Source organism: Panthera tigris, chromosome B1 (genome assembly GCF_018350195.1).
Source record: "Panthera tigris isolate Pti1 chromosome B1, P.tigris_Pti1_mat1.1, whole genome shotgun sequence".
NCBI classification, from domain to species: Eukaryota; Metazoa; Chordata; class Mammalia; order Carnivora; family Felidae; genus Panthera; species Panthera tigris.
The window spans coordinates 3,107,712-3,134,122 of NC_056663.1; the positions used below are offsets into that span (position 1 = coordinate 3,107,712).

The 26,411-nt window shown below is 41.9% G+C and overlaps 1 protein-coding gene across 1 annotated transcript in view; it reads right to left on the bottom strand.

Moving 5' to 3' along the window:
- Window positions 1-26,411, bottom strand: part of CSMD1 (CUB and Sushi multiple domains 1) — a 669,247-nt gene that overhangs the window by 263,205 nt on the left and 379,631 nt on the right. The window contains exon 22 of the mRNA XM_042982757.1: window positions 1,521-1,712. Coding sequence (XP_042838691.1) covers window positions 1,521-1,712 — 192 coding nt within the window. The remainder of the gene's footprint in view (window positions 1-1,520; window positions 1,713-26,411) is intronic.

The following is a 26,411-nucleotide window of genomic DNA, read 5'->3' on the forward strand; positions in this document are numbered from 1 at the left end:
CATAGGCCTGGCTGCCAAGATAATTGATATTCATTTACCTGCAGGTGAGTTTAGCCCGTCCTTGGTGCTGATGCTCAAGGCAGAAGAAACGCTGCCTATTTTCTCTGCTGGGAACTGGCTTATCTAGTCATTGGTCAAAACTATGTCATTAAGATATAAACTAACGAAAGGTGATCGATTAGTTGGGAAGATGGTCACGCTTTCCCAATGTCTACATTAATGCCAACTGAGAAATAATCTCGAAGTGTTCAATGGATAGATGCACGGCTCCCCCATGAGATTAAAATCATGCAAACTGGGGGGAGTTGTTCCCAATTTAAAAACAGCGTGATGGTTTAAAATGCTCGTTGCATTTATAGGCAATCACTCTATCTTAAAAAGAAGCATGCAGAAATCTTGCAAATCTCCAGATGAGGCGGCTTGGAATGAAATGCAGAATGGCTCCCACAGAGTTATGAAAGGTAGACACGGCACAAAGCATCAGGTAAACAAAGGCAGCTCTCCGAGGTGGCTGCACACGCTAACGAGCAGAACCATCGGATCCCATCCATCTTCAAACTCCTCTAAGTACTTAGTGATAAGTTATGAGCTGCGTAGCACAGCTCCCCGGGACCACGGAGAATCTCTCTACTGCTGTGTCGATGACAATAAAAATCATTTTAAATCACAGAATCCCCTCAAGTTCACCCTATGCAAAATGGCCTATTAACTATGTGCATATCATTTCATGATCACTTCCTCTCTTCACAGATTAAATTTTACATTTTTCAAGCAGATCATAAAGAAGTCCAAATTCAACGGTGACAGTTCATTAAAATAATAAAGTTTAGCAGGGTTCCTTTCAAAAATAAGGTGCAAGAGGTATTTATGGTCAAACAGCTGACTGAATGAAGGGACACTCTATATGTAATCACTATTTATACAAAAATATGTATTTCCCTAAAACCATATTTGTGATAGAGTTCCGTGAATAGTTATTCAAACAGAAGTCTGCAAAACCAACTGCTATCCTTTAGTAAGGTCAACCTACAAAATCCTAGTGAATTTCAAAAACATGGTTCTCCTTTTATCTTCATTTTGACCAAAGCAGTATAATCTCTAGTTTTCGGGATTCTGTTCAAATATACTGATATTATGGAAAAACCATCTAAAAAAAGAAAATACTTCTTACTGAGTAGGTTTTGCTGAAGGGCATGTTTCTATGTTAAAAATGAGAATTGCAAAGGAAGGGTTATGAATTTTCAGCCGCCCAGAATTTTAAGTCACAGTCATTTTTACAAGCTCCGCTGAGGCTAGGACACGTTAAGTAACTGTCAATTACTGCACATTAAGTAAACCGCTTCCTTCATTTCACCTAATGAAATAAAGTTTCCAGGTTTACAGTGAAATCTCCATGGAGTCTGTGAACCAGAGGGCACGTGAGACATGTTTCTGAAGAACGAACACATTTATGGAGCAATGTTTAGAGTGGCGTGCATGCGTTCCGAAACAGAACATGTCTGTTTTCTGTTGTACCATACCTATGCACGTGGGAGGGTCTGGCTGCCAGAAGAATCGGTTATTCAGCTGCACACAGGTGATTTTAGCTTGTCCTTGGAGCTGATATCCGGGGTCACACTGGAAGGTGACGGTATCCCCCGGCTCTCTACTATCCCCGTAGCGGGTGCCGTTCTGAGGCAGGCCTGGGTCATTGCAGGTGGACGCGACGGATGCTGCGGAACAAAGGCAATACCGGGTCAAACGATGGACACGGGGTCCCCACGCTTGCACGGGTGAGGGAGCTCTTGTGTGCTGAGGCCCTCTTGACTGGCATCGGGATTCTTCCGTCTGCCCCTGAATGTATGAAGAGTTCCTATTCCCAGGGATACGTTCAATAACCTGCATCCTGAGAATGCTCACTTTGAACAGACACAAGCAAAGTTTGTTGAAAACGCAGCCAGTGATGGAACGTATCAAGGAGTTGCATTATGCTATCCTTAATAAGCACACGTACATTCTCCTCCGCTGTTCTCATTAACAATATCTAAACGAAAATACAAACCACGATTGAAAATGCTTAAACCACCACAATCTTAAAGAACGTGGAGTAAAACAGAACAGGACAAACTCCTTTACGTTCTGTGCCTTCCAGGCAACACCAGCTCACGATGACCTTTGATGTTACAACGGGGGCCAGCGAGAGAAGACGCGGGTCGGTCTTAACCAGGATACCATTCGTGGATAGCTGTAATTTTCTTGGTGCAATTGTTAATAACCCCATTTCATGGTAAAATGATTAATAATCTCGTTTCGCTCTCAAAACACTTCCAATTCGGACAACAAATGAAACGGTCATCCTAATTTCAACAAAATTCTGAAAATGATGATTCTTGGTCCAAAAAAGAATCTAAATATTAGGAATTTCAAGTCGGTTTAGCAGAGACCAGCATCTCCAAACAAGCTGGTAAGAGAGCTTTGGGGGGACAGCCGGAACAGGAGCCTCTGAAGACCTATGGAGCGCGTATTGTAATAGAGGCACCCAAAATCACGTCCCACAAATCAGCCACCAGCCCCGTGTGAGTCCAATCAACAGAGCTACTTTCCCACCCAGATTCTGGACCAGGATTTTAACTCCCACAATGCACTGAAACGTAATGGCCTGAAAAGTCCTGTCACTGTCTCCAGTTTCTGTCACTGCTTCGTACTTGATGTTTTACTAAAACTTAGGAAGACGCCCATCAGGGTCCAAAACTGCAAAGAATTTTTGGGATTCCATTTTCACTTTCACCTACAACGGCGAGCTCGCTCCCTCTTCAGGGCCGAAGGGACTGTGATGGAAACTTAGCTCTTCTTGTGGAGGGCACCAGGGCACAGAACACCCGCTTCCTGAGCGAGAGAGAAAGGGAAACGGTGACTGCCCCACAACCCAGCCAGCATGCTGCCCATCCTGACGTGTGCAGATTGCCAGAAACGTGCGGGCTTGGATCGTGTGCTTTGGGTTTCCCGTCTGGTTCGGTTTGGGAATTCTGGGACCTCGCCACGTATCTGGCTAGACAGCTGTGATTTCAATAAAAGTGAGGACATGCAAAACAGTGCAGGACGCGCCCTGTGTTCTCTGGGGGAAGGGTCCGGCTGTGCAGGTTTGAAGGTTGAAAGGAAAGTACAAACGTCAAGGCTCCTCGGAGAGGTCAGGCTTGGCTCAGCGCCCAGCCTTGCCCCCTGGGACCCAGATCGCCTCAACTCACTGACCTTCAGCTAACTAATCGGAACAAATGGAAAATATCTAACTTATTGAATCTGTCGTGAACATCACGTGTGGCACCTTGCAAACCTGTCTCTCCAAGCTGACTGAAGGCACAGGTTGCCTTACCCAGACACCATTTTTCACTAATTGGCTTTTATTATACATTGAAGTACAGAACCACGAAGATCTAAAACACTATTAAAAACACAAAAAACGGAACAACTATTACACCATTCGGATTAAAAAATAGAATGTTATCACTCAGCCATATTATCAATACATATCGATGCCTGCACTCTCCACCCCCCCCGCCCCTCCACTCCCAATGAAGTCACTATTCTGAATTTCATGGTTATGATTCTGTTCCTTTTCTTGATAGTTACCATAAATGGATGCATCCCGATAGTGGCTGCATGGGTGGCCTCCCTTTTGAATTTCTATAAATGGAATCGCACATTATGGCTTCTTACGAGACTTTCTATTTGCTTGGTATCATGTTTGTGAGTCATCCACATTCAGGCGTGAGGCTCTGGTTACTGTCATTGCACACGGTTTTCCTTGCATCAGTGCCACAATTTACTCATTCTGCTAGCAGCTGGCAGATACCATGCAAGCACAAGTGTAGTCTGGCTCAAGGAGGTTTCCCTCTTACCCTTCTGCCCTAACCATGAAAAGACACACTTATGAGTCCTGGAAGAATAAGAACATGAAGCAAGACTGTCAGTCGGCTTGCAGACCTGGACCTTGAAGCAAAGCTACCCCACAGTTTAAAACAGAGTGCAGGTGGAGACCCACAGTCTGAAGGTGGAGACCCACAGTCTCAAAGTGGAGATCCACAGTCTGAAAGTGGAGACCCACAGTCTCAAAGTGGAGACCCACAGTCTGAAGGTGGAGACCCACAGTCTGAAGGTGGAGACCCATAGTCCGAAGGTGGAGACCCACAGTCTGAAATAGACTTGGTCCAGGGTGCCTGGGGGACTCATTCAGTTGAGCGTCCAATGTCAGCTCAGGTCATGATCTCACAGTTTGTGAGTTCAAGCCCTGCGTCGGGCCCTGTGCTGACAGCTGGGAGCCTGGAGCCTGCTTCGGATTCTGTGTCTCCCTCTCTCTCTGTCCCTCCCCCGCTCGCACTCTGTCTCTCTCTCAAAAATAAATAAACATTAAAAAAATAATAAAATCAAGTAGACTTGCTCCAGCAGACAGTGTTTCAGTTTGGGGGTCCTTTGTTATGCAGCAATAACTGACTGAAACAAGTCCTGTGGTGGTAAATTACCTTTGTTTTGTCCAAAAACACTTTAGTTTTTTAAAAATATTTTAAATTCTTCTTTACTCCTAAAGGAAATTTTTACTGAGTTTATAGTTCCGGGTCAGTAACTAGTTGGGATTTCCCCCCGCTCCTCACTACTGTTAAGAAAATTATTCTAGTTCTTCGGGCTTCCAGTTTTCCCATGTCATCTTTCAGTCTGAAACTACAATAAGATCTTACTCTGTATTTGGTATTCGAACTTTCATAATATTGCATCTATGCATGATTTTCCTTTTACTAACTCTGCTGGGAATTTACTGGAGGTTTTGAATCTGAGGATTAAGCCATCATCTCGTCAAATCTCTGTTTCTCACTTCTCAAATTAAATTTAAGCAAATATCTCTATCTTCCATGTCTCTTAACCTTCCTTTCATTTTATAATCTTTTTAAACTTCGTTCTCTCAGGGCACCTGGGTGGTTCAGTCAGTTAAGCATGTGACTTTGGTGCAGTCATGATCTCGCAGGTTGTGAGTTCGAGTCCTGCTTCGGGCTCTCTGCTCTCAGTGCAGAGATCCTCTGTCCGCTTCAGATCCTCTATCTCCCTCTCTCTCTCTGTCCCTCCCCTGCTCATGTATGTGTTCTCTCTCTCTCTCTCTCTCTCTCTCTGGTCATAAATAAATAAACATAAAAAAATCTCTGCAAACTTCGTTCTCTCTTCTGGGCAATTGTTGAGAGTTATCATCCTTTCTTAGCTTCATCTGCATCAAACTTATTTTCTTTTTTTAAATTAGTTTTGAGAGAGAGAGAGAGAGAGAGAGAGAGAGAGAGAGAGTGCAAGCAGGAGGGGCAGAGAAAGAGAGAGAGGGAAAGAGAGAGAGAGACCTTAAGCAGATTCCGTGGCCAGTGTGGGGCCTGATGCAGGGCTCGATCCCACAACCCTGGGATTATGACTTGAGCTGAAATCAAGAGCAGTGCACTCAACTGACTGAGCCACCTTGGTGCCCCTCCAGTTTATTATCTTAACAGGACACTGAGTTTTAAATTTTCCATCACTGTGCTTTTCTACCATGCATCATTTGTTTTCAAATATATTTGGCTATTTATATAGTATATTGTTACTTACTCACATTTTGACTCCTTTGTTCTTTTTTTACACGGTGACTGGACAACTCTGTTCATTACACTGTGGTTACCACAAGTGTGGCTACCCTCTGTCACCACATATCACTTACAATACCATTGACTATCTTCCCTATGCTGCAACTTTTATCCCTATGACTTATTCATTCCATAACTGGAAGCTGAATCTCCCACTCCTGTCACCCATTTTGCCCTTCCCTACTCCCTCCCTCTGGCAATCATGAATTTCTTCTCTGATTTACGGGTCTATTTTTGGTTTTTTTGCTGTTGTTTGTATGTTCTTTTTTTTTTTTTTTTTTTAAGATTCCACATATAACTGAAATCAGATGGTATCCACCTTTGTATCTCTGACTTATTTCACTTTGCAAAATACCCTCTAGATCCATCCATGTTGTCACATATGACATAACCTCATTCTTTTAGGGCTCAGTAATATTCTGTGGGTGTGTGTGTGTGTGTGTGTGCACCACTTCTTTATCCATTCATCTATCAACAGACACGTAGGTTGCTTCCATATCTAAGATATTGTAAATAATGCTGCAAGCAACGTAGGGTGTACATATATTTTCAAATTAGTGATTTTGTTTTCTTTGGGTAAATACCCACTAGTGGAATTACTAGATGGTATCATAGTTCTATTTTTAATTTTTTCAGGAACTTCCATACTGTTACCCACAATGGGTCACCATTTACAGTTCCACCATCAGCACACAGGGGTTCCTTTAGTCCCCACATCCTCATCAACACTTACCACACCTTGTCTTTTTGATTCTAGCCATTTTGACAGGTGTGTTTGCATTTCCACAATCATTAGTGATGTTAAGCATCTTTTTATGTGTTTCTTGGCCATCTGGATGTCTTCTTTGGAAAAATATCTACTCAGCACCTCTGCACATTTTTAATTGGTTATTTTTTTTTCTGGTGTTATGTATTCTGAATACTAATATTATTCTGTTTTTTTTTCCCTAGGAGTTTTATGATTTCAGGTCTCACGTTTAGGTATCTAAACTGCTTTGAGTTTATCTTTGTGTAGGATGTAAGAAAGTGGTCCAGTTTTATTCCTTTGCATGTGGCTATTAAGTTTTCACAGCACCATTTATTGAAGATGTCTTTTCCTCATCGTATATTCTTGCCTCCTTTGTCGAAGATTACTTGACACATGGGTTTGTGGGCTTTGTCTCACGTTCTGTTGATGTTATGTGTCTATTTTTGTGCCAGGACCATACTGTTTTGATTACTACAGCTTTGTAGTATATCTTGAAATCTGGATTTTTGATAATTTCAGCTTTGCTCTTCTCTTTTATTTTTCAGACTTTTTGATCTGATAATAATTCCAATATCTCATGGAAACTATAGTGTTTCTGAGTTTTGAATTCACACTTCTGTTTTTTGAAGATTCAGCCATAGAAATTCTTTGTGGTTTTCTCTAAAGCTACATTCATCCAGAGGAGATTCACATTTGATTTTACCATGCACCTGGAATACTAGGAGCCTTCTACCTCTTTACAATAAATTTATATTTATGAGAAAAGTGATGCATTTTAAACCATACAGATGATAGGAATTCATCTATAAGCTAGTTTGCTATCAGCTTGTGGTTATGAGTTCTACATCATGTATATCTATATCTGTGCCTCTATCTATCTATCTATCTATCTATCTATCTATCATCTCTCTATTCTCCCTTATACTGACAGTAAACACCCCCCCCAAGAATTCTAAATGTATATGAGGTGTCCAGTTATATTTCCAATATCGGGAAGATCTTTTAACTGGCTTCCTATTTCCTCAGCCCACTGCACTCTCAAAATGGAAGCCTGGCATCACTGTTGACCCCCAGATGCTGTCAAGACAAAGCCAACTTCTGAGCTTCATAATCTCTCCCTATTTCACATGATTCTAGGACCTCTGAGGATTCCTTATTTTCTTATAGGCTCAGTTATACATTTTTAAAGACTAACAACAATTTTCTCCAGCATCTTTCATGTATTTTCAGTAAATATGTTGTCAAAGTACCTATTTTATTGTAAGGCTAGACATTGAAGCCCCTCAATTATAGTTATATCTTCATCCCATAGAATGACATCTGGCATATCATACCGTTCATCACCACTGTTGTTATTTGTCACCTCGGGTGTGTTAAGAAGGGGCATTTTCCTTGGAAATACAGGTCTCAGTAGATATCAAGAGGAAAGGAAGCATCAGAGCTTGAGAATAGGTTTTTCCGATGAGAAGAGGGCAAGAAATGCCATTTTACAGTCACTGAAGGACATATTTTTAGTTTCCCACTTTCTGATAAGTATAAAGATTAGAAGGCAGAGCAGAAAGCGAACGCATTACCCCAAAATAAGACTGGTATAGTGCTGGAGTGCAGAACAGACTTCAGGATGTGAAGCTTTTGGTTAGAACGTCAGGAGCGCCCCACCCATAAGCCACCCATTTATATGAGATAGAACAGTAATTAGATAATTCAATCTCCAGAATCCTAAGTGGCCACCATCTAGGCAACAAAATGGTACCTGTATTGAAGGAGTATTTTATAAGCAATCTTGAGTTTACTATTTGAGGAATGTTCCTAAAGAGTCTAATATCTATTTGTCCTCTACCTTTGCTGAGATTTCACTGGGCTTCAGGAAAAATAAAAATAAAAATAAAAATAAGCACATCTATTGCACATTAACCAAACTTCTCCTTTGGGCTGAGTTGCATATACTCAAAACAAACTCCATCTTCTCAAGCAAATGGTCATATGTATGATTTCATATGCAGTTCTGTTAATTTCCGCCACAGTTTATTTAGTGTGAAAATAATTTAAAATGAAAGTTTAGAAGAACAGCCAAGGAGATCATGGATGAACCTCACTGTAATAGTTAAAATGAAGACATATTTTAATTACTTCTCTTTCCAAATTTGTATTCAATATTTATTAAAAGCAAAAACACCCACCGCCCAACAATGAAGCTTTACACAAAGGTGCACAGATTTTGTGCGTGAACAAGAATTTCAATAGATGCATCAGCCTTGCAAAAATTAGTACTCCACAGAACACTTTTCTGTAGGTTATGAACAGGTATTTGGTCAAACAAGACTGGCAAATACTGGGTACTTTAGTTCCCTCTCATAAGTTCACATTGCATACCAGGGATTAAAGGTTCAGAGAAATCTTGCAGTAAAGAAACCTCTTTTTTTTTTAATAGTTTAATCCAGTGTTTCCTAAATTCACGTAATAGAGCACATTCTTCTTGACGAACCTCTTCAAATTCTTCCAAATGAAGATCCACAGAACACCAGGAGATGAAACAGTGGCTTGTACTGATGGTTCTATGTCCTTCGATGGTATCATGTTTAATCCTGTTTTACAAGTACATTTTCTACTTCCAAACCAAATTTTCATTGGAATATCTAGAATAATCCCAGAGCACACCATTAAAAAGTTATATACTCCTGAAGTTCATGTTGTTTAGTCAATAGAAACACTGTGAGCACATAGATGGCTAATTATATGATACTGCGGGCTGTCATAAAACTGCTCTTTACATGTTCTTAGAAAGGATACATACGCTTGCTTGTGTATCTTCAAAGATTATTTGAAATTACCAGTAGATCAACCATGACGTCTAGTCGAATTGAAATTAGCCCCAAATGTTTCCTCTTTTCTTGTAGAATTATGAAATAAAAATAAACCGTTCCCAGGGTTATTTAAATTGGATGAAAAAAGCAATGAGAACACTTCAGGTGAAGTCAAGGAAACTGTTTTATACGATGCAAGGGGAGATACACTGGTTGGATCTTTGAAATAAATGCCATTTTATTTTCTCCTGGCTATGAACTGTGGAAAGATGTTTCCTGGTGAAGGTAATAATGCTTATCCAGGAACTAACATAAAAGCCCCCAACCAAAGACACTGTGTTGGGGTCAGAAATTTCTTCTCCGTCTTCAGGGTCATACAAAGTTAATGATGAAGCCTGTGTTGATTTCTTTTTCACAACTGTATTCTTTGATGGGTCACAATGTACCTTTTAGTCATTTTTCTCTTAAATATTTTCTCTTCAAATGGGATTTCGGTGACTCTGACTCCTGGTTTCTTGCCATAAAAAAGGGAAATAATACTTTTAGTGACATCGGCCTTATCCCTCTATTACCTTAGAAAAAGAAGGTACTGTTCCTGAGGTGATGAATATGGAGCTTTTCGATTTCCCAAGGGGTTCTGTGGAATACTTCAGATCATAGACACACTTTCCACAGGTTGCATAGAATCTAAAGGATGTCTCCAACTCTCTGCCCACTGCAATCCCAGACTGTCCCGGGCACCTAGAGCCCAAAGCCATGCTCCACTTCATGTGAATGCAATGGACCTTCTTGTTTCTAACAGTATAGACAGAAGAGAGTTATTAAAGAAGAACCTGAAATGGACTCAAATTCCCTTCCAACTGGAAAACTAATTTGTAACATTGAAGACCGTATTTCTAATGAAATAAAAATTAAGAAATTGGGCTACGTCCTATTAAATGCATCAGGTACTCCTTGATAAGAGACCATAAGGCAAGCTGGGGCCAAGCACAAGCTAGCACACCAGCAGCCCCCCCCCACACACACACACACCAGGTGGGACATGTGTAATATTCTTCAGGCACTCCTGGCCACCCAAGAACAAAGAAAAGCAAAGAATACAAATGGTTAACTGAGAGAGATCACAGTCTTGCAAGAATGAGTCTCCATCAGTTTACAAATATCTCAGTATATTACAAGAAAAAGGCAATATTATCAATAGCCTAATCTTTAGAAACCTGTAGGCTCAGCTTCCTGGAGCCCCAACATCACCCTCCATAGTGATGTGGGAACAAAGCAAGAAGGAAATGGCAGGTGAAATTAAATGCCCTCATAACCTGCAGCCCATTGACCAGACTTGTGGCAAATACAGAGCAGAACATCTCTCCAGGACGCCCTACCGTCCTGATGTTAATACCTCCTGGAGGGAAAACAACCTGAACTCTGCAACAGCCGGGCCTCTGGCATCTCTGAGTCCTGCTTAGTGGAATCACAGTCCCTCTGGGGGCCGCCCTTTTGACTTGACCCCCCCAGCTCCAAAGTATGAAACCAGACACTGTTCACAACCCCAGCTCCGCTCTTCCTGCCCATGGGTCCTGTCCCCTGCTTTAATAAAATCACCTTTTTGCACCAAAGACGTCTTCAAGAATTCTTTCTTGGCCATCTGTTCCTGACCCCCTACCCTCCATCACCCCAAAACTTCATTGCCCCTTGCGTGCTTCTTAAACATCACTTAAAAATGTTTATTGACTGAGCTATTAGTTGATAAAAGTTTGCTTAGCATACAGAGTTTTAAACCAGCCCTTTGCAGCACACCTCAATAGATACAACACGGCAGAGGCTGTACACATGCTATGAACATAACCTGCACAGTAAGTATAACCTATGTTGTTCAGCTTATTAAGGAAAGCTCTTATGTGTGACATGCCATTTACAATGTATAAAAAGCTACTGGCCAGGCAGGGACTGTATGGGATGCCCGGGAGGCTCTTTGGAGGAGACAGCCCCTGAGCTCCTTCTTACGGTTTGCAGGCACAGCTGAAATAACTGGAATGGGGATGGTCTCTTGGGTGGTCCTCTTAGTCCTGTAAATGTAGGCTGGGTCTGATGAGGGGCAAGACAAGCTGCCAGGCTGCAAACCGCACCCCTCCCCCAAGGTGGGATGTGTGTGACATTCCTCAGGCTCTCCTGGCTGCCCAGGGACAAAGGAGAGGAAAGAAAACAAAGGATTAACCTACAAAGATCACAGTCAGGCAGGACGTGGGTCTCCATAGTTTACAAATATCTTAGTAAATCACAAGAAAAAGGCAATCTGATCAACAGCCTCATCTCCAGAAACCTACAGACTCAGTTTCCTGGAGCCCCAACATCACCCTCCACAGTGATGGCATAGTGATGGCAGATGGAACTAAATGTCCTTACACCCTGCAGCCCATTGACAGATACTTGAGGCAGGCAGAACAGAGTTCCTCCAGGACTCCCTCCTGACCTAATGCTAATGCTTTGCTGGAGGGGAAAACCTTAGCCTGACTATGGCCAGGCCTCCAGTATCCGGGAGTCTTTAGCATATGAAAGTCTCACTGGAAACTTCCCCTGGACCTCACCTCTCCCAGCCCCATAGTATATAACCAGTCTCTCCTCAGGGTCCCAGGGCGGCTCTTCCTGCCCACAGGTCCCGTCCCTGTGCTTTCATAAAGTCACCTTTTTACACCGAAGGCATCTTCACGAATGCTTTCTTGGCCGTTGGCCCTGGACCCCACGAACTCTACTACCACTCAAAAAAACCTCATCAGGTTCTCCCCATCCTCTGAGGAAAAGCCATCTTTTGTTTTGATGGGAGGACCCTTCCCCCAATAGATAGCCTGTAGGTCGCCCGGTGGAGGGCAGTGAGTTTGTACAAACACCTCTGTAGGAGGGGTAAATTTCCACTCAGGGCTGGAGATCCCCTTCTGGAGAAATGTGCCCAGCAGCTCAGACTTTGTGTGCCTCTCCAGGTCAGCCCCCCAAAGGTAAATCATGGAGGCAGGACAGCCAGGGCTAAAGCTTTCATGGGGGGCACTGACTCAGCACTGAAAGTGACTGAGATCTGGGCCTTGTAGGACCCCGAGGAGTGAACTGATGAGTGACTGTTGTTTGAGGAACAAAGTGTGGAACGAGGATGTTAAGAATAAGAGGCAGCACACAGCCTGTGGCACCCTCAGCACGCCCTCGTGTGGGAGGAAGGCAGGGTCCATCCTCAACAGTCACCCCGTGAAGGCTTCGCCAGGCGGCTTGGAGCCTCAGATGTCCCAGGGACAGACTCTCAGCCCTGCCCACCCCACGTGTTCAGAAGCAGACAACTCCTTTTCCAAGTGTGCAAACCCACGCTTCATTACCTGGGTATTTCAGGGGAGAGTTGAGAATCCCTCAGAGGGAGATTCTGGATTTTATGCTGATAAGAGACCAGGAAGGTGTTCCTGGAAATCATCTAGGGAGGAAAGTGGGTGCGTTGCCATTATGCCTTTGTGAAACAGCCCAGGGGTTTTCTTAATTCCTTCCTTGATTAATTATTTAATTATGCATTTACTATTTCCCATCTTTGTAAATGGCACCGAAGGGCGGTAGAAAGGGCCACCCCATAATATTCCTATGGGTACAGGTTTACTTTGCGCAGATAATTTTGAGAAACAGCAGACACAAGAGAAGTTCTGAAAACAGAGTAGAGGTTACCCTTTTGGAAGAGAAACGAAAGGAAATTCCATCTGTAAGAATGTCTCCTCTCAGAACCGGGATGAGAAGAAAGGCTTAATTCCAGGAGAGTCGGATCCTGGAGAAGGTAGCAGCTCAAATCAGCAACAGCCACCTTCTCCCTCCTTGACCACGTGTTTCTGGCCAGGCTGCCTGCAGGAGGCTCCCCTCCCCACACACCTTCTTCTTTTGTCTTTGGTCGAGGCTGGTACTCCGGCAAGTGGGGAAGGCACCAGGGGAGACACGCCTCCCTGAGTACCGGGCATACACGAGGTACGTGGGTTAGCAAGTTCCTGCCTGTTTGCTTGTTGCTCATCTGTGTTTTGTTACAGGAGGCCTCGGCCCCGCATCCAGGGAGGCAAGGGAAGTCTAGCAGCTGTCCTTGGTTCGCACAAGGCACACTCAACCCGTTAGCCTGTCCCTACCTCAGGGCACAGCCCGGCTCATGGCTGGTACCTGGTGCACACGCACCTGCAGCCAGCCCTCCATCGGTACCTGTGAGGGCAGGTCAAGGTTGTTCCACCCACTGGAAACGAAAGGAAGAGACTTCTTCCTGGTTCCTAGAATATGTACTTGGTAAACTTGCAATTAATGCCTTCTCGGTCTCTCTGAAATGGACGCTGATTTTTTTAAAAAGCTAAATAGGCCACTTGCCAGCCTCCTGACGTAGGACAATCTCTTCCAAGGTGCTGGGAGCCATCCCTTTGAAATGTCTCATCAGAAAGCTGGTGCTCCTCTAAGCCAGTCTGCACAGGACGGTCAGCAGGCACCAGAACCAAGACTCGAAACTGCCCGCCTCCCTTCATAAGGGTGTGAGAAGTTTACTGTTCCAGGATACACAGCCAATGAACCAACACAGAATAGCTACCCGATTATCTAACTACCAGGTTAACTGAGGATGAACTATGTCACAGTAAACGGTGTTTCCGAGTCCTCCTGCTTGAGCACTGGTTATGGTCTCTCCCGAGAACACGTATGTAATAGCTGACGCCTCTTTACACAAAAGGGACAGAGTTTTCTTCCTGTCTTTGCATACTTATAGCAGATTGCCTGTGATGTATAACACACTCTGGCTTAATGCTTGTTCAATAACACAATCTGAATCCCAAGCAGGCTTTGTGCTGTCAGTGCAGAATCCGACATGGGGTTCGAACTCACAAACTGAGATCATGATCTGAGCAGAAATCAAGAGTTGGACGCTTAACCGACTGAGGCGCCCCCTCACTCTTCGTAACATAGGAGCCAATAACGATATTTTTCTTAAGTTAGTTTTAATAGACTTGCTTCAGTTACTACTAACGTGGCCTTGACAAAATAATCTTAACATTCTCTCTCATCTCAGCACCTCTGCAGATACACGTGGCATGGTTAGAGACAGGTCCCCCTTCACCCTCGTCCAGTTTAACAAGCTCTACGTATCCTACCGATCTTAGCTTAAACATCGTCTTCTCGAGAAGTCTTTCCTTGATCCCTTCAACTTCCGGATAGATGCCCCTGCCCTTCTCCAGCCAGAGGCCTTGTCCCACGGGGCTCCATTACTGACCTGATTTTACTTTCACCAGATGGCACGTTTCCTGAGGCAAGAGCCACATCTGTCTTGCTCATTGATAAGCCACGCGCTCAACACAGTACCTTATATACAGTAGGCACTCAATAAATACTGGTTGAATGAAGAAGTTAAAGCACCTGGCCTGAGGCCTGGCCCATAATGCATATTTAATAAACAGTTAAGTAGGGGCGCCCGGGTGTCTGACTCTTGATTTCGGCTCAGGCCATGATCTCATGGCTTTGTGGGCTGGAGCCTCATGCCAGGCTCTATACTGACAGCTAGAGTCTGCTGCTTAGGGTTCTCTCACTCCCTCTTTCTCTGCCCCTCCCTCACACTCTGTCTCTGTCTCTCTCAAAATAAATAAACTTTAAAAAAAACCCAGTGAACTATTATAAGCATTATCATGATATAACAAAGGATATGTTTCAGCATAAAGGTGAATTATGTGTGAAATAAACGTAATTAAGTCAAATAATCAATTCTCCAAAAATAAACATACAGTTCTATACATATATTGCATGTGACGCAAACTGAGACTGAAGTATGTGATATAAACTCAGATTTAATTAAAAATAATAGACATTTACAACGGGTACCAAGAAGAATGAAGGAAATGAGGTGTTTAATTTTTTTTAGTCTAAATGATCTCCTGATCTGGACCTCCTATTTGGAAACTAGGTTTCAATTACGGATATTTATTTTTATAAACAGCAAAGGGAGCTGTGTTTCCATGCAATGTTTAGAAAGGCAGCAGACATACATGTGAAGCTGAATAAATGACAGGCGTGGAATAAATGCGAAGTGTAACGTTACTAGTTTTTGTGAGCCGCATGGGCTAGACGGGTGACGGGCACGGAGGGGGGCACCTGTTGGGATGAGAACTAGGTGTTGTAAGGAAGCGATGAACCACTGTGTTCTACTCCTGAAACCAATGCCACACTGTAGGTTAACTAACTAGAATTTAAATAAACATCTGAAAAGAAGAAACGAAGTGGAGTACAGATCACTGAAAGCTGCCTATGGAAAAGTAACACTCAGGGAAATAGGGTTCTCTAAGAGGAGGGGTAAGCAGCAGACTGTGATGGAAACAATGCAGGTAAGAGTTGTGGAACATGGGGGCAGTCCTAGTGGGGACCTGGCCCCGGAACCCCCGGGACCCGGTTAGGAATGTTGCTGGTGCAGGAGGGAGATGTGTTCATAATAACTGCTCATGGGGTGAGGTGAACACCCACTCTGAGCGCCACAGCAGTAGTCTATGAAAACATGCTTAACAGTGTGCACTCATATGTTCACTAGAATGCCTCAGTGCTCGGAGTTGTTTTTCTTAATGTCTGTTTGTTTGTTTATTTATTTACTTATTTATTGAGAAAAAGAGAAAGAGAGAGAGAGAGAGAGAGAGAGTGCATACATGAGAGGGGAGCAGTAGAAAGAGAGCAGGAGAGAGAATCCCAGGCAGGCTCCACATTGTCAGCACAGAGCCTGACACGGGGCTTGAATCCATGAACCGTGAGATCACGACCTGAGTCGAAATTAAGAGTTGGCCCGCCCCTAACCGACTGAGCTGACCAGGGGCCCCTATGTTTAATTGCCTGACTAAAGAATGGAATACATGGGCGCATTTATAAGTACAACTGAAAATTCACGTATGTTTAGCAAGAATGTGAGCTCTGCAAAACAGGGATTGTTGTTTCATTCACTCAATCGTAGCCAACTGCTAGAACAGTGCCTGCCATATTAAAGACACTCGGTAATATGGCCTGACTGGCTGACTGGATGAATTAGTTAATAAACAACATGTGTACAGTTGTCACATATTTAGAAGGATTGGACATCTCAGTATTATAGTATTAGATTTGCTGTGTCTGTTAGAGGTTATTTACTTTTGGATGAGTTTACAAATCAATTACGGTGATCAATTAAATACATTTGTCTTTTCTCACGGGACATCATAAAAGTACCTTTGCAACTTTAAATGTGTACTTAGGAGAGATACTGGACTTTCTTTCTCACCCTCCAATTAATTGAATTGGTGATTCAAATACAAATATTAAAGCACTAGCTGATTGATTTTGCTTTTATTGGTCTAAAACAGGAGTTGATGGCCTGTGGTCCAGATCTGGCCCAACATCTGTTTTGATGGGGCTGGCCTGCTAAGAATGGTTTTTATGTCTTTAAGTGGTTGAAAAATATCAAAAGAAAAATACTGTTTCATGACGCAAAAAATTTAAATTGTGCTCATGGAATTCAAGTGTTCGTGAATATAATTTTATGGGGACATGGCCATGACCATTCGTTTATGTATTGTCTACGGTTGCTTTCACATTACAAGAGCAGGGCTACACAATTGCAGCATGGACTATATGGGACCTACAGAGCCTGAAATATTTACTATTTCTTTCTAGAGAAAGTTTGTTGGCCCCTGGGGTAGAAAACTATCATGTAATAACTGCATTGATACATTTCCTTACCCTTACATTGATCTTTAAGAAAGCAGTAGGCATTATCACATCAATTCTCATGTTCTAGGGTTAAGAGAATGGATTTAAATTCTTTATGAATTCATCTCTTTATGCACATGAGCAGGTTATCAACTTTCTGAAAGTTTCTCTTTTAGGTTAGATTCTACTCATGAATAGAGAAATCTTCTTAAGAATCACATACTTTGTATTTCATAGGATAAACACTAGCCAGCAGTCAAAATTCTGTTGCATATGTATTAAAGCCTTAGTGGCTGGAAAAGGTTTAGAAAATACACAGAAAGGAAAATCTTAACTCATTCATTAGGGTGTGTCCACTCAAGCCTGGACCGTAAGTGAAAGACAGTGGTCTGAATTCTACAAAGCGCCACCTAATTGTGTCTCAACATGTTCCCTTTCATTTCTGAAAATGTGAGAGTCCTTCAATAATTGGAGACATGGATTCTACTGAGACCTATCCCCCTTCGGAGTGGAACTGATGTTTGCTCAAGTGCAAAGGGAAAGAAATCTCTCTCTGCGTTTCAAAAGTAACACATGGTACCAGAGCAATACACAAGAGGGTAAAGGGTGGAGGGGTTGCTTGACCTAAGTCTCACATCTTACAAGAAAATTATTTCACGATGAATCACAAATTTCCATTGTAAAGGTAAAACTGTAAAAGTTTTAGAAAATCTTCAGAGTTTAGGGCAGGGCATTTAGACATGAAAACAAAAGTAGGATCCATAAAAGCAAAAGTTTATAAATTAGACATCATTGAAGTTAAAAACTTTCCTTTGTGAAAGATTTCGTTAGGAAGTTGAACAGATCGGCTACATCTTGGGAGAAAAAATTTGAAAGCCATATATCTGACAAAGGACTAGTATCTAAGATACATAAAGAATGTTCAAGATGGGAAAAATAATCTAATCAAAATGTGCAGAAGGCAGAAGGCAACATTTCACTGAAGAGAATATACAGATGACAAATAAGCACATAAAAAGGTGTTCAAAATGATTAGCCATTAGCGGAATGCACAATCTCTATGAGCACAGTTAATGTTGTACGTTATTGCGTTTTCGTGTATACACACGGACGTCCGATGCGGGAGAGGATGCAAGGCAGTGGAATCCCTTACGCATCGTTGGTGGAAATGTAAAATGGTTCAGCTACTCTGGAAAATCATTTGGCCACTAAGATCTAAACATTCAATTACCATTCAACCCAGAAATTAGACTTCTGGGCATTTATCCCAGAGAAATGAAAAGTTATGTTCACACAAAAACCTGTGCATGAATGTTTATAGCAGCTGTATTCATAATAGTCCCAAACTAGAAATAACCCAGATACCCTTCAACGGGTGAATGATTCAAGAAGCTAGTACACCCATTCCATGGAGTATTATTCAGCAATATAAAGAAATAAATTGTGGCTACAGGCCACAGCCAAGATGACTCTCCGAACGGGCTGAGTGAGGAGTCCGTATCAAGAGACCACGTACGCCATGACTCCCTGCATGTAACGTTCTTGAAATTACAAAGTTATAGCAAAGGAGAACAGATTAATGGTTGTGGGCTTTAAGATAGAGTGGATGCAGGAGGGAAATGGGTGAGTATTCGGGTGCAACCTGAGGTGCCCTCCTGGTGGTGAAAGCTCCATACATTGATTGTATCAACACCAACACCCTAACTGTGATCCGTCCTCTTGATTTGCAAGGTGTTATCATTGGGGGAGACTGTAAGGGATCCACAGGATCTCTCTGTTTTATTTCTTACAAGTGCATGTGGATTTATAATCACTTCTGAAGAAAAACTTTAATGTAAAAATATAAAAAAATTATATTGTAATATTCCTTTGAATTACAATGACTACAAGCCCAAAGTTATTTTTACACACGTTTCATTTCAAAATTCAAAGGGATTAAAAACTTATCCAGACTCAACACAAAAGTCATGTATTTCTGAATGTTCCTTCATGGCAAAAAGCAATATGGGTTTCATGATTGTAAATTCTTGGTAACTATTGGCAAATTTGAAGATGGACCCTACACAATGGCATTTTTGCCCATTCCTGAAGATGACGACAATTTCTCTTAGGAACAAACAAAACAAAACAAAAACAAACAAACAAACAAACTAAACTAAACAGAAAGTCCTTTCAAGTGAACACAATTACTATTTACCCATGAGGCTCAATCGGTGCTGTTACCATGAGCCAGGAGGGAAGAAAATAAATCAAAGGACAAGGATTCCTTGGACAGACATGTTAAAACTGCTAAAAGCATGAAAGATTGCAGGCTGTCAACTGAAGCACAGGTATTAAAACAGATGTGTAGACAGGACGAGTGACATTATAAGAAAACATTAAATACCCCGGATGCTCTGTCACCCAAGAGTTCTGTGTCACAATATTTTGAAAGTGGAAAATTTGCTTTATGATATTTGTACTTAACAAGTGCCGAATAGCTATGAAAATATGCCAAAAATATATCCACCAAACATAAGTATAAACTGAATTCTACAATTAAAAAGCTTAATATGCACCAGAAATATATCAATTACTTTGATTTTGCACAAAAAGGAATGTGTATTTCATTAAAGCAAAGCTCAGTCTGAATCCCATAAAAATGTTTCATGCTAATTAAAAGAAAATACAGTAATTTAAGAAATGTTATTACAACTGTTAAACTATGAAATGGATTTGCCACCCCACAAATTTTCATTTTTAGTATCATGTATCATTCCCTTCCCTTTTTCCCTAATCAAGTTTTATAGTTGGATTCTGATTCTCCTATTTGTATTTTATAATATTGGATGTTTGTTAAAACTAACTTGTTTAAATTGTTTTAAATTAACTTTCTAAATTAGTTCAAAGAGACTCATAATCAGTTACTGGAAAGAGAATATGACCGGTATGGAATAAACGTCCAATTTAGGCAATATCTACAAATCAGATTATTTTTCTATATTTTGCAAACAAATGTTCCAACATCTACTTGTTAGTTATGAAACTATATTTGTGAGCTTTGGAAACCATATAGTTGTAGAACTTAGACCATGTAAAGGAAAGCACTTGGAAACTTTTTAATAAAAAAGCCTAAGAATATAACAGATTAATAGTGTTCGCAATGATTCAAGAATCACTTGTCCTCATGAAGTACCTAGGACTGCCCAGTGAAGCAAGCTCACTTCCTCTGGAGTCGGGGACTGTGAGTTCTCACAGAGAATCACCCTAATTAGCACTTTTTCTTCCATGATGTCAAATACAGAAATGTATGAGAAACCAAGTATGTTGTCCTTGGAAGTTTAGAAATACTATTCTATTTAAAGTTATGTTTAAAACCACCTTGGGGAACCTGGGTGGCTCAGTCAGTTAAACGTCCCACTCTTCATTTCGGCTCGGGCCATGATCTCACAGTTTGTGAGTTCAAGCCCCACATCAGGCTCTGTGCTGTGTCAGCTCAGAGACTGCTTGGAATTCTCTCTCCTGCTCTCTCTGCCCCCTCATATTCTCTCTCTCTCTCTCTCTCTCTCTCTCTCTCAAAATAAGTAAACTTCAAAAAATTTTAAAAATAAAAAAATAAAACCACCTTATACCTAATAGTAACACAACTATTTTAATTTTGAATGTGCCATACAATCTTGGCTGTGATTTGCATCCTGACAGCACTGAAGAATCCTTCATTCAGTCAATGAAAGGGATTTTAGATTCTTTATATCTAAAGTCAAAAGCAAATTAAAACCCTCAACCCTCACCCTGCAAAGCTCCTTTTTAAAACATCTATTCACGCAAGTAATCATGGCTAAACTGACTCTCAGATTTCTATTAGGCATAAACAATGAACTGCCGTGTATTGACCAAAAACAGACTGGAGGAGAGGAGATACTTAAACATCAGGCTTTTCATGAAGAGTTTTGCAAATTTGCCTATTATTGACTGATTCCAAAGGCTTGATTAACACTTTCAATACGTTCTAGGAACCTCAGCTGCACTGCAAAGATCTGGCATCATATCATTAGCATGATAAAGTGATACCTACTTCCTTACTACCTTTTCCTGTTTTGAAGTCAAAAGGACAGCTATATGCGGTCTTACCAAGCACCAGGCCTGAGAATCTTACTGCTGTCAGTTTGAATTGAGTGGTGTGAAACAGGGGACCAAGCAGAGGGAACAATCTAACTTGAGAACCGCAGACTAAGTCATTTCTCACGTAATACCTCCCTTGAGTCTACTTCTAGAACTGGGAACACAGAATTGCAATCCCTTACATTTGGAGGAAACCGGTAAGTCAAGGTGCTTTTATCTTCCTTACCTCTGAGTACAGTCCTCATCAAAACTGTGTGGTGGAAAAAACAGTATTACGGCCTAATTTAACCTAATTACCATGGAAATTATTGCTAATGAGTTTTGACTTACATGCTGAAGTTTACACCACTGGTAAAGACGGGGCCAAGCCCCAGGCCAGATGTTCTCTCACATACAGAAAACCACGCCTCTGTGTTGCCTAGTTTAAAAATTATACGCACGCACATGTGTGTGTGTGTGTGTGTGTGTGTGTGTGTGTACTTGAGATCATGCAGTTCGTCAGTTCAAATAAGTTTTATTATGCTCAAATTATACATGGGTAATTATATATGTAAATATACAATAAAAACTATGTATTTATACAATAAAATTATTTAAGCATATCTTTTCCCCCTTGTGCTCGGTGATAGGATTGCTAGCATCTGGAGAGCCTATAGCCTTTTTAATAACACTAAGTGCTGCTAAGCATTTACTCCAATCCCTACTGCACGTTTTTCCACGGCCTCAATGGGAATGTGAGCTATTTGGGGAGGTCTACCTTAAGTTGTTTTCAAATGCAATTTGACACACGTCTTCTGGGTAGATCTGGAGCAGTCCTAAAGACTGTGAATATTAGAGCAGAAATATTTAGAAAATAATTCATTTAGAAAATTCAGTCTCACCAGTACCAAGAACTAAAAAAAAAAAAAAAAAAAAAAAGCAGAAAATACAGACACATACACACAAAATAAAACAAAAATTAAAAAAGGCAAAAAACTATCTATCATGTGTCAACTGTGAGGCAGAAAGTAAATGAACTAATTAGTGCAAAATATTGATGACCTCTGAGTACCAGGGTGCTCAATAACAACCAGGAAGTTATAAAAATAATTCAGGGTGAATATTATGAAGGGGAAGTGGTAAAAAATCATAGAAAATGTATTCTTATTTATGGTTTCAGTTCAGAGGACTTCCTAAAAGAGATTGCATTTCACTGCGACTTGTAAAATGAAGACAGTGACCAGGGGGTGGGTAGTGTTGGCCAAGGGAACAGGAAAGCGAAGGTCTGAAAACAAGAGAAAAGGATCTGATGGAAATCAGGAGAAGAAGCGAGGTAGAATGGAGAGGCAGACAGAAGCCGGATGTTGACCAACGCAAGGTCATGTGACAGAATTCATCATGTGAACTAGAAACTAGAGTAGTTTTCAAGCAGGCGCTTAGCTTGATCAGACTTGGCTTTCTGTCAAAGTGGTCTTTCTCAAATGCAAGTACAATACAATAGCCTTCCCCTGAACGGCCCTTTGGACTGAGCCTGGTGCTGGTGGAGACCTAGCTGCTGTGGTGGCTTCCAGGATGGGGGTCCCATCCTGATCACCTGGACAATGGCTGTCATGATGCGACCATGCTATAAGGTTTTGTTCTAGTGGGAGAAGACCAACAAATGGGTCCCAAAGGTGGCAAAGGCAGTCTTAACATATTCATTCTACACTGTGATTTGAGCGATTACATACCAGAAGGAAGGAGTCAGGGAGAGTGAAGGATGAAATTAAGGAAAGAAAGAGGTCAAAACAGAGCAAAGTCCCCTGTGGCAGCTGCGGGGATATCCTTAGTTAGGATGAGCCTTGCTAGGGAGAAGAGGCTGATATTCTGGGTCACAGGAGTGAGCAAACAGAGACAACAGCAGGTTTGTATGTCTGGCGGAGGGAAGTAGAAGGCACCTTTCTGACGGCTTTGTCTTTGCTGAGGTATGATTTGAAGTCATCCATTAAGTCAAAGAGAATATGACCAGTTTGATGACTGGAGGAAAGTGGTGAAGACTGGAAAATGATAAGGTGAGTGGGGACAAGAGCTCACCAGACAAGTTACCATAGCTGAGCCCCGGTGAGGTGATGGCCAACATATCTTGTGGAAGAAGCTGTCAGCTCATGTGGCTCTTATCAGGGGCTCTCCCAGGCTGCACGAGAATGAGGGCAGATGACTATAGCACAAAGCTCACAAGACAAGGGGGTCCAGCATATCACAGGAGAGATTCTACAGAAGACATTGCTCTGTAAGGGAAGAGGAATCACAAATTAGGAGGAAGGAATAGGAAGGAGAAAGCAACAGCCTCGGTGCCCCAGTAAGAGCAAAGGAATGAAGTAAACGGGGGCGGAGACAGATAGATATGAGAGTAGAAGAGAGACAGGTTTGAACTTAACTTTTCAAGAGCTTTAGGTGAAGCATGACCAGTGAGAACCCCAAGAGGAGTTAGGGAAATGCAGTGGAGAAGACCAAAGGGTAGAAGATGGGAGCTGAGAATCCCAGGGCTGGACAGGTCATCCAAGGGGGTACAAGGACACGGATAGAATCTGCAGGAACCAGAGACAAGATGGGAACTGAGAATCCCAGGGCTGGATAGGTCATCCAAGGGAGGGCAAGGACATGGATAGGATCTGCGGGAACCAGAGACGTGCAGGATTGCTGTTGAATGGCATACGTTGTTTCAGTGGTGCTATAACCATTCACATTGTAGACATTCATTATCTAATTGCCCTTCTCCTACCATTTTTGATGACTGGGGCAATTTCTGCCTTCCACAACTGTGGGTTTCCAATACCAGCATCATATCAGAAACATAATAGGAAGGGGTCAAATATTTGTTGGCAAATAAATGGATCCATGCATGAGTGCACAAATGAACAGTTAAATTCATTACTGTGAAATTATTATACCTATGGTATCACACACATTATGAGCCCAAGGGTAACCCTTACCAAGGACAGGGTGTGGTTAGATGGTTAATCTCAACATTTATTGCCACGGTGATTTGCACTCTCTATGCTCTCCTTACTGACTCAACTTATTTTTGAATGACATGTTTTTAAAGACATTGTGATAATTCAGTCTATTAAATTTGGGAGCATTTCCCTTTCCTCAAAATAAGGTTGCATAAGTCTGCCTAATATATCATGTGTTGATTTAGAGTTTGAGATTCATGGGAAATTCTATGTCCCACGTCTTGGTGAAGGGTGGGCAGGCCGTGGCTATCCACAGACATCACTGTTGCCTGAGGTCTGATCAATGAGCTTTGAGTGTGGGTAGGATCTATGTTAGCAGGAAGGCAGTTACAGATGATACTCCAGATGGTCGTTCTATAGAAAAATGTTGATATTCTCTTTTATAGCAAGCATCCAAGAGATATCCTCAAGAAAAGGGAACCATTGTGCACTGTCGGTGGAAATATAAATTGGTGCAGCCACCGTGGGAAACAGTACGGAATTTCCTAAAAAAATTTTAAAAAGTAGAATTACAGTATGATCCGGCAGTCTCACTATGGGGCATTTATCCAAAGAAAATCAAAATAGGATCTTGAATAGGATCATAACAGACAAGACATATTCATAACAGACAAGATAAGAAAACAACCTAAGTGTCCCTGAACAGGTGAACTGATAAAGATGTAATCCCATTGCAGATCTCTCTCTCTCTCTCTCTCTCTCTCTCTGTGTGTGTGTGTGTGTGTGTGTGTGTGCAGAGCTACATCAGACACAGAAAGACAAATACTGTATACATCGCATAGGTGGAATCTAAAAAAGTCACAATCATAGAATCATAGAAAGGTAGTTACCACAGGCTGGACGATGTGGGAAATGGGGAGATGCTGGTCAAATGGTACAAACTTCTAGTAACAAAGTAAATAAATTCTAGGAGTCCGATGCACGGTGATTATAGTGAAAAGTGCTGTATTATACACACGAAAGTTGCTAAGGGAGTACATCTTACATGTTCTCACCACCGAAAAGGATGGTGATTACGCGATGTGATGGAGGTGTTAGCAAAAACGAACGTGCTAATCATTCTGCGAAATATAAACGTATGAATCACCAGGTTGTACACCCTACTTCTATCGGTGTCACATTATATCTCATTAAAGTGGAGGGACACAAGATATGTTCTCACAAACAGCGAAGGTGTCATGTACCTGTCCTGTTTCTCTCCTTTCCTTTCCTTACCAATCTTGTTGCTATCAGACAAGACTAATCCAGCTAAAATCCCAGCTTCCCACGGAACGTGGGATTTAGAGCCCCAGCTAAGGTGGCATCTCATGCTCAATCAATGCAGTACACGTGCTTTGTGCCTCTGTCATGAGCTGGGTGCTGCTAATCAAAGTTGAATAAAACTCTTCCACCTTGAGCTGCTCACAATCTGTGTGTGTGAGCGGCCAATGGTGAGAGTTTGCGGTCAGCTCTCCATCGGTCCCCTGAGGCAAGTTCTGGGAGAGCAGAGAGGATCAGTAGTCACACTTGCCATGTGCTGTGCGTCACGGACACCGGGCCCGTAAACTCAGGGCTCGTGGCTGGATCTCTCCCATGACACAATCCCAGCCCATTTGGCGACTGGCAGCCCCAACAGCCTCTCTCATTATAAACAGCAAATGATTTTTTTCACCTGAAAATTACCTACTAAATTATCTCTCAATAAAGCGAATTAGGAAGAGGTGTCATGCAGCCGCTAAGTTACAGCCGTGATTTACGAAGAAATCCATCCCACAGAATCTGACGTGCCAACTTGCTCCAGGGCTGTTTTCCCTAAGAAGGAAGGGCGGATGGTAGAGACCACTGAAGGCTCAGCTGAAGCTTATTTAACCCTCGGAGCAAAGGTCAGTTTTCTGTGCCCAACTCCATTTTCTTGCATTTTATGCATGATTAAATGGTAATTAAGCTTTAATGAAAAGTGTTAGGCTGATTACAATTAGCATAATTGCACTAGTCGATGCTTGTTCTCATGTTTTACATGCTGCTCCGAGCTGGCAGGACAATGGATCTTTAATGGGGTTTGAATATCTTGTGAGTGTCAACAGCTCATTTCCAAGCTCAGAAGAGCTCGTCTTACGGGCAAGTGTAGTAAAAACACACAGGGAAGCGTGTGCTGCACACCTTCCTGCATCCGTAGCTGTGAAACACACACACACATGCGGGGTTGAGACTAAGCAACCTCAGTAAACCTCAGTTTACCCTCAGTAAACAGCTGTCCCTGTCCCAAAAGTATTTTAGAGCAGGGGCAAAAAATGATCATGATTTAATGAGATAACCAAATTGATCAAATGATAGATTATACTATGCTCATGTTAAAAATGGGCATTAAGCTTTATAAAATGAAAATGTTCTGCCTGCTTTCTGAATGGTATAAACAATTAAGTAATCAAGGATAAATAAAGGTATACATCGTCAACAAAGATGCCTGACTTTCATTGAATCTGTA